At 27.0% G+C, this 14403-nt stretch overlaps 1 protein-coding gene across 6 annotated transcripts in view; it reads left to right on the top strand.

Annotated features, from left to right (window-relative positions):
* LOC122633128 (octopamine receptor beta-3R-like) overlaps positions 1-14403 on the top strand; it is a 108485-nt gene that overhangs the window by 70559 nt on the left and 23523 nt on the right. The window contains exons 1-3 of one of the 6 annotated variants that reach the window (XM_043820678.1): positions 52-205; positions 9907-10730; positions 14102-14402. The exons of 2 other annotated variants lie outside the window; for them this stretch is intronic. In XM_043820678.1, coding sequence (XP_043676613.1) covers positions 10071-10730; positions 14102-14402 — 961 coding nt within the window. In that variant the 5' untranslated portion in view covers positions 52-205; positions 9907-10070. Of the gene's footprint in view, positions 1-51; positions 336-9454; positions 10731-14101; position 14403 lie in introns of those variants that run through there. 3 more of the 6 variants (XM_043820677.1, XM_043820675.1, XM_043820676.1) reach the window with 3 other exon arrangements.

The raw sequence follows: 14403 nt of genomic DNA, 5'->3' as shown, positions 1-14403 counted from the left end.
AGAGAGAGAGAGAGAGAGAGAGAGAGAGAGAGAGGGTAACGTGGCGCCGTAACACGTCGCGACGCTCAGTCTACCGGCGTCGTCCGTAAACGTAGCATACAATCTGTCACGCGACGATACGAGTTTCATTTCGTTTTCTTTGTTGAAAAAGAAAGAAAAGAAGAAGAATTATAAAAATTACTACTTTCGGTTAATTAACGGCAAAGTTTGTAATAATTTTCTTTTTCTTTTTTTCCATCTTTCGAATCTCCAATGTGAATCGATCATTCAATTCAATCAACGAATCATTTTTTTATTTATCCGGGAATTACAATACTTTGAAAGAAGTTCAGAAGGTATATATATATGTATACATATATATATATATATACATACATACATATGTGTGTATATATGTGTATAAAATTATTAAAATAATCGAAGATATAAACATGTAAACAGGTGTATATAAACAAATGTATATATATATATGTACAGGTATATATATATATATATATATATATATATATATATATATATGCGTGTGTGTGTATGTGTTTGTTATTTATACATTTTTGTTATATTTATAGACTTCGAAATTTTTGATTTAAACATGATTATTCAAAGTAATTCTTCAAAACAGCTTTTCAACGAGAGTAGTGTTATAAATAATTCTTGAAAGTTCAAGTGTCCAAATATAATGTTTATAGTGTTAAATAATTAACTGGTACGTGATAAATTTAAAGTAAATGGAAGCGCACGTGCGTTCGTCATAAACATCCGTGAGTTAAATTAAGTACGTATGTATGTACAATATGTACACATACAATTGTATATAAACAGAAAATATATATATATGTATGTGAATATATATATATATATATATATATATATATATCACATACGTATATATACGTGAAAAATTATTTGAATGAAACGAATTGAAAGAAAATCGTGAAAATCTCCTAATTTTTATTTTTTATTTTTTTCTTTCGATACATTTATCATGAATCGGATTAGTCAGATCAGTTATTTTTTTACTTATCCTAATTATTTTTTATTTCCACTTTCTGGATCCATCGAAATTAATTGGTAGGGAGCAGAACTCAATTTACGTGATTTAAGATACCGCGAGAATTTATCTTCGCTCTTCGTTCTTGTAAATGAAATTTTCTTTTATTTTTTTATTTCATCCAACTACTTGAATAAATCACAAAATTCAAATCGAGACACCTTTTGATTGCATTTGCGAATCAAATTAGGCTAAAAAGTACGTACGATGATTTGAAAAGAGATAAAATACTAAATATGAAGGAAGTCATTGATTAGTATTAAAAATAAATGTTTAAATAGTAGAATGAACATTAATATTCTTTTTTATTAGAATGAGAGAAAGATTATATTGGAATTATTAAATAAATTATATGTATATCTTTATATAATATATTATAATTTATTTAATGACTTTGATAGATTAATTAAACAAAAAAGAAATTATACATATATATATATATATCATATATTTATATATTATATATCAAGTTAATCACATAAATTTATATATATATATATATTTATATGTATGTATAATTTATTTACTTACTTCTACGTATTAATTGACTAAAAACAATAAAAATATTTTTAATACTTTTTGATATGCGCAGTTTCATTTTTTTTCTTTTCTTTTTTGAAAATATCACGTAGTAAAACAACACGTAAAAAATATTGTCATCTTTAAAAATAAACGTAGGATAGCTCGCCAAGAAGTTTTGTACGGATTTTCGAGTACGTACGATGCCAAGTTTTCCTTCGGTACTACATATATCATTATAAGTGTAATAAATTGTAGAAAAGCTCGTTAAGTTAGTTCGTATATAAATATAAGAGTGAACGACAGGATAATCCCACGCTGTTTACTTTTCTTCCAAAAAACGACAAGGTAATAGCTACCTTGGATTTAAAAGATTAACGACGATCGATATCGGACGTTCACGATGTCTCTAACTATTTCGAAGAATCTCTTCTTGAGTCGTTCTACTGTAAGTTAACAGTTTGATTTACGATTTGTTATTTTATTCTTTAAAAATTGAGAAAGGAAGGATATCATGCCTATTAGAAATTGTTTTGACGTTTTCTTTTCTCTCCCTTTTTTCTTTTTTTCTTTTTCTTTTGATTTGATAAAAATATTACATGTTGAATAAAATTTAAGAAAAACATTTGACATTATAAAAACATTAATACGTCCTAATTTTTTTTTTTTCACAATCGCATGCATTTAAAAAAGAAAAAAAAATGTAATATACTAATTATCATGTGAATTTAATAGAAAGCATAATTGTCATGATTATTTTTACGAAATCGTATGAGATTAATTTTGCAATTATTGCATTAACAAGTTGCAATTCTCCAATAATTTTTGATTCGACAAAAAATGTACATACAGTATACTAGAATGTTTCGTAAATATGAAAAGGAAAATTATTATAAGAATATTTTTCATACAATTTTATAGAAACATCAATACTATATTTCAAGATCACATGCATTAAAAAAGAAAAAAAGAAAGTATGGAGAATATCTAATATACTAGCTGTGAAGAATGAATATTTTAAAAAGAAGAAAAAAAGAAAAAAAAAAAACTTAAAAAGAAGTAAACATCATGACCATAATTTTTTATTATAAAACTTTATACGTATCTTATGTTTAATAATCAATAACTTTAGAATCACATGTATCTAAAGAAAGAAAGAAAGAAAAAAAAAAAAGAAAAAAAAAAAGAACAGAACAATTCTGGTAAAAAATTTGAAAATCTTTTCTATTTATGCAAACATAAAATAAAGAATGTAGTCAAATTTGAAAATTCTAAATATTTGTATTTTCCTTTTCTTTTTCTTTTCTTTTTATTATCATAATTCGTGTAATCACGATTGATTTATACCAGATTATATATTTTGATGTATTGTTTCGTTCATTAGAATCACTCTAATATGAATATTACACTATGTAAATCCCGCCCTCTTGAACTTGATAAACGTATATCGTGCATATACCGCTACCATCGTCGTATTATTCCATCGTTGCAAAGGTGAAACTATTCCGTCGTCGAGGTCGAGGCGAGCGTTGTTAAGATCGACATTTTGTAGGAAAAGAAAATAATAATTCTTTATGATGTCGTAGATTGGTATAAAATTGATTTTAGTCAAATTAAAATAGAAGAATTTACATCATTGTTTCTAAGAATCTAATATCAAGTTTTCAATTAAATAAATAAGTAATATACATATATATATATATTTTATTCGTTTATTTATTTAATTAAATTATATATATATATATAAATTTTATTTATTAATAATATATCTTAGTTATTTGTTTATGTCAATAAGTAACTAAATACATTTAAAAAATTATATGAATACGAAATATTTGTATTTCTATTTGTAATATTAATAATTCAGATATATTGGTTATTTATTTTTGTTCATTCTTAACTATTTATTTGCTACTAGTATTTGTTTTTCTATTTATTACATTTACCATTATTTACCGTTACGATTATTTCCTTTATGTATACATACTACTATTTACTACACTATTTATTTATTCAAAAATATACGTCACCGATAGAATCATCGATCGTAGATAAAATTAATTCATTACATTATGTAGTATTTCAAATATTTAAATAAGTTTGTGAAAAAAAGAAAGGTAAAGTTTAGTGTTGAAATCTGTTTTTTTTTTTTCTTTCCTTTTTTTCCGTTTCCAATTTCTTTTTTTTTTTTTCTCTCTTTTAGTAATTTATGATTCTTGTCAGATCTGTCAAAAATTTGAATATTATCTCGACACGAGAAGGGGATAGAAAGTAGACTAAGGTTTATCTAAGCTTTTATTCCGTGAGACGTTTGAAAGTCACGCGACGTGCTCGACACCGTGTGTCTTCTATTGGTTCTAACGCTTTACACTGTCGCTTCTCTCGATTCGCGATACGACCTTTTATCGAACAGATCGTTCCACTGTTGAACTAAGGGAAACGTGTACGTTACGCGAACGTGAATTAAAAACAAACTCTTTCTCACTCTTTGCTGGTGATAATATTAAACAGATTATATAGATTATATAGATTTTATATACACATACATACATTTATTATATATATATATATTTTTATATTTTTATATAATCTTTCATTTAAAAGCCATTATTTTAATATTCATTGTAATATTAAAATTTCTTTGTTTAAATACATCAGTGACCTTCTGAAACGTATAAAAAGGATTTTTAAAAGTGTGATTAATTTTTTTTATCCTCTACTATTACTTGTTTTTATATATCTATTTATACTTATATATATGCACAAAAATAATTAATAATTAATATTAATAAATTTATTTTTTAGATTTATATATATATATATATATGTACATATATAAAGTATTTTGTTAACAGAAAATTTATGTTTAAATTATTCACTTAATATAGATATATTAATTATTGATGGAGTGTAAAAAAATCGATCATTTATTAGACGTCTTATTTTATATATTCAATTAATTCATAATGCATTTATTACTTTTTATTTGGAATTCTTATGAAGAAAAAATTATTAATCAATTCAATACTATATACTATTTTTGCTAATTTAGTTATTATCGTTGTTTTATTACTTATATTTAAAATATTAACAATTTTTATGTAACTTATTAACCATATACCTTATTAATCAATCATATATATTAAAATTTATAAAAATATATATCTATTATACAGAATATTTTTAAATATATTACAGATTACGTGTAAATTTGTGAAATATCAAAAATTAAATAAATCTAAATATATTTGAATACTTCTTTCATTTACGAGTTAAGAAATTTTTCGTATATATTCTATAAAAAAAAAAATAAAATAAAATAAAATAAAATAAAATAAAATAAAATAAAATAAAATGAAATAAAATGCATAAGTACACATATATTTTACGTATTACAGAAACGTATCACATATTTTTCATTACACGTTACATATTTTTCATATTTTTAGAAATTTATACACAGATGTGAAAAATACCTATTAAGTATAAACCTATATTTAGTTATATAGGTCGATAGGAGCGTGGGATTAAATGAATAAAGAGAAAAAAAAGGAAGATGAAGAAGAAGAAGAAGTGTAAACGGTCCTCGATCGATGATCCGCTCGACGATGCGTTTATTAACCATTAAAGTCGAACTCTATTATGTTGTAATACAAAGCTCGTGTTAACGAGCTGCGGTGAAACGCAAAAGGAAACATTTGTTTAACGGTTAGCGGTTAATGTTCGACGGGAATAAATAAAAGTGAAAAAAGAGAGGAGTTTTATCGGCTAGAAGTTAAAGAATAAAAATATCATCATTTTTTTTGCTTTTTCTTTTTTTCTTCTTCTTCTTTTTCCGATTGGAAATAAACATGTAAAATGGTTTATCGCGTGAAACTTTAATACTCGCAAAGTATATTTTCATTAAATATGTAACGTGGATGTGTGTTAAAATAATCGTTTATGGATTAGAAAGAAGTATTACAATTTTATATATTTTTCTCTTCTCTTCTTTTCTTTTTCCTTTTTTTTTTTTTTCTTTTTTAGATCGTGAAAAGACATTTTGAATAATTTTGTAGAAATTAATGTATTCTATGAAATATGTGAAGAAATAACGAAAATTCTAGACAGAAAGAAAGAAAAATGGTGAAATTAGGAGGACAGAAAAATAATAAATAGATAGATGGATCTAATATATTGTACTATGTTTAAACGGTGAGAGAAAACAGGATATGCAAACACCCATTGCATTAAGACTTAGAAAAAAAGTAATAAAATGAAGAATGAAGAAAATAAAAGAAAAAAAAGATATATATATATATATATATGATTTATTAATAATTAATTTTTTCATATTTATCTTTATTATCTTCTTTTTTTACATAATTTTTAATACAATATCATCTTTCCTTTTTTTTATTTCTATATCTGATGATTTCATTTATTTCATTCTCTTTTAATTAAAAAAAAATCTCTTTTTTTTTAATCACAAAAATTATTCATCTTCTCTTTTGTGTAATTTTTAATCAAATGGATATCGTTTATCTTAATCATCCTTTTTATCTGTAATTTGTTCATTAATCTTTCTCATTTTAATATTTAATTATAAATAATGCAAAAAATATTTTCATTTATACAGATCTTCTTTATCTATTATTTTTTAATCCAATGATTACATTTGTCTTCTTTATCTTTCTCTTTTTCATAATTTGTAATTATGAACAAATAATTTTGATTAAACGATTTCTACATAAATAATTTTTATATAATTTATTATTTAATTATAAGTTATAATTTAATCTTATACACATATATATAAGTATACATACACACACATACACATAAAGAAACAGAATGAGACAGAGACAGAGACAGAGACAGAGAGAGAGAGAGAGAGAGAGAGAGAGAGAGAAATATTAAGAAAACTCATGAAAGTTTCACTTTAACACGGATCGTTAATATCAAGGGCAAGTTTGTAGGAGCAAACAGGAGGCCTCGTTACTTGGAAGGGTAACTTGTGGAGGGCCCTATGATAGCACTTAACTTATCGATTGTATCGAATCAAGTCGAGTAACTCGATTGCACTGGTCGAAGTCATTAATCACGTCCACCTTCCATCTCTTTCTCTCTCACTCTCACTCTCTCACTCTCACTCTTACTCTCTCACTCACCCTTATTCTCTGTCTATCTATCTATACGTGTTCTCCATCTTGCCTGAGTTTGTCGGCGACAAACGATTTGCGATTAGTCAAAAGTTACTATACGACTTAACGTCTTTCGTTCTGGCTCCGACATTGAAAGTCTCGAAAAGTTGGCGAACGTCCACGGGATTTATTAATAATAATCTCACTTCTCGACGAAAGTGTAACTCGATCATTACGAATCGACGTAATGGCGCCCATTCGTCGTCTATTCGATCATTTTTATTCTTTTTTTCTTTCTTTCTTTCTTTCTTTCTTTCTTTCTTTCCTTCTTTTTCTCCCACTTTTTTTCTTTTTTTTTTTTCTTTTATCTTATATTTTGCAAGGTCTTCTTCCTTTTTGCAAAAACCTTGACATTTTTCTTTATAATTTATCAGAAAAAATATAAGATAATATACGTGCGAATATTATGTGTAAAAATAAACACGAGAAACAAACGATTAATTTGTTTAGAAAAATTAATCAAGAAAACGATAGAATCTGATCGTTAAATATTAGTTTTAATAGACAGTTTATATTAAGTGTGATACATTCTTACGAGTATATAAAGACACATGTATCTGGTGTCGAGTATAATAATAGATAATTATAGACTACAGGTAATGTGAGAACGATGCTTTTAAACAATTTCCAACAATTTGTCCTTTATAGAAACGAACTTTATATGTATATATATATATATTTTTTTTACAAAACAAATTTTTATAAACATAACTTTTGAGATAGACGAATGTTTGATTTATATTTTCTATAATAATCATAATAACAAAAATAAATAAACATATATATTTCTTCTTTTTGTTTTGGACTGTATACATTATTTAATGCATTCAACATTGAAAACTTAAAATTAAAAATTTTTTTATGTATCATATAAAATAATATCTAGATTTTATTGCATTAATAATGTGTTAACTCTCTTAAAAAATCGATAAGAATAATCTACAATCAAATACGAGTACTGAGATTATTGATAGTGCATGTACGTACAAGCAAAAAAATTTGTCTTTCTTTTTCTGCTATATTTTTCTTGTCGATATCAAATCCATATAATGTTTTATTACAAATATTACTGCTACTAAGGAAGCCATAAAAGGATAAGACAAGAAGTGTAACATTTTTTTTATAATAATCATTGATCGAAACAATAAGAGGAAATATAGGTTTATCAATCTTATCGATTACTTCGAAACACGTTCAGATAAACGATGATCTTCGTGATAATAAATATTCTATAGATAAAATTTATTTCTAAATGAAGACAGTTTATACATTATATATATATATATATATCCATATATGTATTCATGTAATATCGGGTGGATTAATGTTGAGATTTTCGATACTTTATATTTATCTATAATATTATAATATTCATTATAATATTATAATACTAATATAAATATCAGATATATTACAAATATATTATATTATATTATATTATAATATAATATATATATATTGCACTTATATATATGATCAATATAATATCAAATTTTCAGCAAAATATATTAAATCGCTTTTTATTTAGATATAATATACTAAAAGTTAATTTAATTGCCTCATTACCTAATTCTATTGTTACAAATAATCTAAAAAATAATCAAATATGATTCTCCATTATTTTTTTCTTTGAATTCTCGGCAATAATACACACATATTCCTATGTATATTCTTTTACAAATTTAATACAATGATTTCGAAAATGATATACATAAGAAAAGAAAAACAATTAATTGTTCAAACTCCTATTACGATTTATTTTCTTAAACATTAATAAACCTTTGTATGCAATTTATTAAGAAATTTCTTCTTCTAAAAAGGAAAAAAAGAAAAAGAAAATAAAAATCACTTAAGTAAAAATAATAACCTCCGAAAAATTTATCGCATTTCTTTTTTTTTCTTTTTTTTTTTTTTTTTTTTTGTCATTTAAATTGACAAATCGGCAAATTTCTAATGCCAACTTATTTAACTCGGAAAAAAATATAAGGAATCGTGAAACTCCTCCAGTTTAGCAGGTTTTACGGTTGAACAATTTTTCAGAACACCGTAGGAAATCGTCGGGAAAATATTTACAGTCGCGTTATTCGAATTTATAAAACACATCGTCCTGCGGCGTCGCCTTCACGACGAAATTGCTTTCGAAAGCTTCCATCCCCTTCTCCAAACCCGACCTTAACGCTTCCCATCTCCCACTCTCACCCAACCACCCACTTTCATCCTACACACACTTTACTCAATTTTCTCATCTTCATCCTCTCTTCCTCTATCTTTATCACTATCACTATGTCTCTATCTCTATTTCTATCTCTATCTCTATCTTTATCTCTATCTCTATTTCTATTTCTTTCTTTTATCTGTCTGTCCGTCTGTTTCTCTCTCTTTTCTTCTTTTCTATCTTCTTTATATATATATATATATATATCGCTCTCTTTCTCTCTCTCTCTCTCTCTCTTCTTTTTTGCTATCTCTGTCTGTCTCTATCTATCTGTTTCTCTCTCAGCATCTCCTATCTCTATTTTCTTCTTTTTTGCTATTTTTATCTATCTGTCTCTCTCTCTCTCTCTCTCTCTCCCTCTCCTTCTCTTCTCCTTCTCTCTCTCTTTCATTCTCATTATCTATCTCTGTCTCTTTCTTTGTCTACTGTTTTATGTATACATACAAACATACATACATACATATATATATATATATATATATATATATATATATACACACACACACACATTATATATACCTTTTTCATCGATATCACACCCTCGATACTCATCAACCTCTCTCACTTTCTCTCATCTTTTTGTCGTAACACTATCGAAACACATGCATACCTCCTATCTAACGATCCTTGTTATATCTACCAGCTTTCTCGCATCTAATGTCATACGCTTTTCAGCGATCGTTTTCGAACGTGCCTTTCGAAAATATATATAACGTTTAACGATCATACTTTTGTGCTTTTTGGTGGAACATATTGAAAACGATCTGTTTAAACTATCTCGTTGAAAAGTAATTTGTTGTTGTTACTTTCGTTTCTTCTTTTTTGTTTTTTATTTTTCTTCTTCTTCTTCTTTTTCTTCTTTTCAAATTATTGATAATAATTATACAGAACCGTCCGATATAAATGATTATTAGTAGTTTTAATGTGAAATTTGAAAGGTGTGCATCATCGTTCCCGTTGAAAGATAATGTAACGATCGAAAAGATATCGATCATTGTTTGAACGTTGAGAAATATGTACGTATATAAGAGTCCAAAGTTGTCAATAGATGGAAAAGTACGAACGATTGAAAATATGACGTCAAAAGGTGAATATTGGAGGAATGGAAGTCAGTGAATCACCGGACGAAGAGGACGTCGAGGGATCCATTGAAAATAATACGAAAGTGATATCAAGGTCAGATTTTTTCGAGGTCATCGATTCGACGATCAGAAATGTCCTTTTCGAGGATGTCACCGGTTCGAAGGAAAAAGAAACGGAGGTGGAAGAGAACGACGACAGAAATATATTTCTGATGACCTTGAAGGGTATCGTTATCATTGGAATCATTCTGACAGCACTTATTGGCAATGCCGTTGTTGTCGCTAGCGTTCGAAGGCATAGAAAATTACGTGTACCGACCAATCGATATGTTGTCAGCCTTGCAGCAGCTGATTTCTTAGTGGCTGTGTGTGCTATGAGTTTCAATGCGTCGGTCGAACTATCTGGACATTGGATTTTTGGTAGGACAATGTGCGACGTTTGGAACTCAATGGACGTTTACTTTTCAACGGCATCGATACTACATCTTTGTTGTATCAGTGTCGATAGATATTATGCTATAGTTAGACCGCTCGAGTATCCTGCTATTATGAGAAGAATCACTGTCACGTGTATGTTAGCTAGTGCTTGGACCTTACCTGCTCTTATCAGCTTCATACCTATATTTATGGGATGGTATACTACCGATGAACATCTTAAATTTCTTCAAGAGAATCCTCAGGTTAGGGCAAATTCTTTTTTCTTTCTATCTTTCTTTTTTCTTTCTTTTTCATTTCCTTTTTTTTTTTTCTTTTTCTTTCTTTTTCATTAATATTTCTATCGACGACTCGTTTATAATGTGTCTGAAGACAAAGAAGAAAAAAAAAGAATAGAGAGAGAGAGAGAGAGAGAGTGAAATGTTTCAGTTCTTTTATTTGTACTTTTATTTATTTATTTATCTATTTTCTTTTTCTTTTTTTTTTTTCTTCGATAGATCGTCACAACTTGAAAAAATTTGCTTCTCTCATTTTTCTTCTTTTCTTTTTTAAATTTTCTCACGATCCATTCTGTCGAATTTATGAGTTGAGATAGAAGACGGTGAGATGACGTATACTAGACTCAACTTTATGATCATCGAAGGTCGGCCATTTTTTGTTTGCCATTTTACGAGAGTTCACTTCCGACTTTCGATCATCTCGCAAAACGTTAAGACGTTTGCAGAGGAAATTAAGGTTCGAGAAGGAGAAAGAGATCGAGAGGGATCGACAGAGAAAGACAGAAAAAGAGAGAGAGAGAGAGAGAGAGAGAGAAAGAGAGAGAGAGAGAGAGAGAGACATAGAGATGAACACAGATAAAACCTTTTCTATCTTGAAAAAGCTTCAACTAAGCTTCGCGGCTACACCCACTGTCGGATTTAGATTTCGAAGAGCCCAATACTTTACAAATCTGTTTCAAGATGGCTACGTTAAAATAAATCAACTATTCACAATATATATATATTTTTTAATATATTCTATTTTTTTATATATATATATATATAATAATATTGTATTTTCTATACTCAATTTTTTTTTTCTTGTTCGACTGATTCTTCACATGCAAAATGACGAGATGACGGATACGCTTTTCAAATTCGATTGTATAAAAAACAAAAGAAAAGTTATACATATAATTAAATTATATAATATATATTTTATATTAAATATAATATTATATATCAGATAGTATTAAATTAAAAATTTCTTGTATATAATATAAATTGATATCATTGTGTTTGATAGGTCCTGTCCTATCGGATTCGAAAAGACCTTTATGCCAGTGCATAAATCCGTCACTGACTATCTCCATCACTCCTTTATCTCTTTTCGATTCTTTCAAGTCTTGCTAAATTTATCATCGAGTTCTACGTTATTATATTTTTACGGTACGATAGATTTCATTTACACAGGCGATTTGCATTTTTATTTGGAGAAGATGGATAAGAAAAGGATGAAAATATCTGTTCTATTTTATTCTATTTTTTATTTCATATAGTATTTTTGATTATCAAATTCTCTCTCTCTCTCTCTCTCTCTCTCTCTCTCTCTCTCTCTCTCTTTGTTTATTTTTTTCTCGCCAATGTCATTATCACCAACAAGATGTACATCATGAAGAAAAAAAAAAGTTTTCCATATCTCCTGCTTTTAATAATCTTAATTCATCAATTCAGTATTTTCTATGTCTTTTTCTCATCAATATTATAATAGGAACAAAATTTAAGCCCTTTGTAGGTAATATCTTTATCCCTCTTATTCTAATATCTTTGACTATGTTATAAAGAATTCAATAATTCATCTTTCTTTCTCTTATTTCCTTATGCCTTACATTTCATTCTCATATCTTATTTTCTATCAATAATATGTTATGTAAAAAATGTAAGATACGTAGTAAATATCTGTTCTATCTTACGATAATAATATTTTTGATTATGATTTATAAAAAAGGAAAATAGAAACAGTAGTTTTTCTTTCGTAAATATCATGGAATATATGTATATAACAAAAAAAAAAAAAAAAAAAAACAGAAATAAATGTAGAGAATTCCATCGACAATATTTCCAATATTTATTTTAGTCTTTCCTTTAGTATAATATTTATTATTATCATTTATAAAATTCAACAGTTTCTTTCTATTTTGTATCAAAATCATTCTATGAAAAAAAAAAGAAGAAGAAAAAGAAAATATATGAATTACGTGGAAAAGACCCTTCTTTTTTATTTTTCTTTTCAATAATATTTGTGATTTATAAAATTCAATTAAAATCTCTCTCTTTTTCTCTCCCCTCAATTACATACTACATTTCATTCTATTTTGTAGAAAAGTAAAAGAAAAAAGAAGGAATAAAAACTCGTAAGGATTTTCTTATTCTTTTGAAAAAGTTCAAAAGTGATTACCTACGTCGATAAATTTTTTCTTTTTTTTTTTTTTTCTTTTTTCCTTTCCATCATGGTGTACTGCATAATTCGCATTTTAACGAGCGATTTCATTAGTCCAACTCTTGAAACGTTGTTGTAGCCTTGACTTAAGTGAGAATTTCGAAGTATGTATATAGCGAAGAGACGTTCCCTATGTAATTTGGACTTTCCCTTTAAATACGTCTCCTTCCTTGGCCTCACTTTTCAACGGTGATCATTAACGTCTCTCCTTCATTCTTCTCGTTCTTTTCTTTCTTCAGAATGAGAATTCTCTCTCTCTCTCTCTCTCTCTCTCTCTCTCTCTCTCTCTCTCTCTCCTTTTCTCTCTTTTACTCTATGTATCTCTCTCTGTCTTTCTATCTCTCTCTTTTTCTATCTCTATCTCCGGCGATCTTTTCAAACGATAAGACTTATCCGGAGAAAATGTGATCCAGTAGTCGATCTTCTCGTTTTCTCGATTAGGTTGGTTTATGAAAAGACTTTTGAAAAAGATCGATCTCCGAAGTCGTTGGAATTTTTCGAACTCGACATGATTCTCATTGATTATTATTGAAAATTAATATTTTTTTTTAAATTAATATATCAGATCCATTGATTGTTATATTAGAATTTTATAATATATATATATATATTTTTTTAATTATTATACATCGAAGCATGTTGAGTATGTTGGTGAAAATAAATATTGTTTTTTCTTTTTTTTTTTTTCTGAAATATATCAAGTATTCAAGTATATTAAATCGTATTAAATGAAATGATATTATTGATAGCTTTTTAAATTAATTATAAAATTTTTTAAAAAATTATCTATCGAAAACATTGTCTTCTATGTTTATGTTCTAATCGAACATAAAATATTTGCAAATACAATATAAAACTTATTGTATTATATAATATTAAAAAAAAAATTATTGCATAAAATTTCGATGAGAATCTCCAATATTAAAAAAAAGAAACTTGATTTCAAACATATATGATTTCGAATATCGGATATCGGTCATGTTTAAGAGTCACGTTCAATCAATCAAAAAAGTATAAAAAATACACAAAATAAATAAAAAGAAAAAAGAAAGAAAGAAAGAAAGAAAGAAAGAAAGAAAGAAAAAAGAACAAAGAAAACCATGATGAAACGAAATCGAAAAGTGACTGTGATCGTCAGGTATGCAAGTTCATGGTGAATCGGCCGTACGCTTTAATAAGTTCCTCGATCTCCTTCTGGATCCCTGGTTTCGTGATGATCGTGATGTATTTCAAGATTTACAAGGAGGCAGTGAGGCAAAGAGAAGCACTCAGTCGAGCATCGAGTAATACGATTTTAAACAGTATACATTTACATCGTATGTCAACATCGAGACATCATTCAAGAGCATCTCATCAGCTTTTGCTACCACCAAGCAATGGCGTGGAATTTGGAAGAGCACCGTCTTACGCATCTGCTGCCGAATTAAACCTTGAGAATGG

Source organism: Vespula pensylvanica, chromosome 11 (assembly GCF_014466175.1).
Source record: "Vespula pensylvanica isolate Volc-1 chromosome 11, ASM1446617v1, whole genome shotgun sequence".
Lineage (NCBI taxonomy): Eukaryota > Metazoa > Arthropoda > Insecta > Hymenoptera > Vespidae > Vespula > Vespula pensylvanica.
This window is presented reverse-complemented; position numbering and strand designations above follow the sequence as displayed.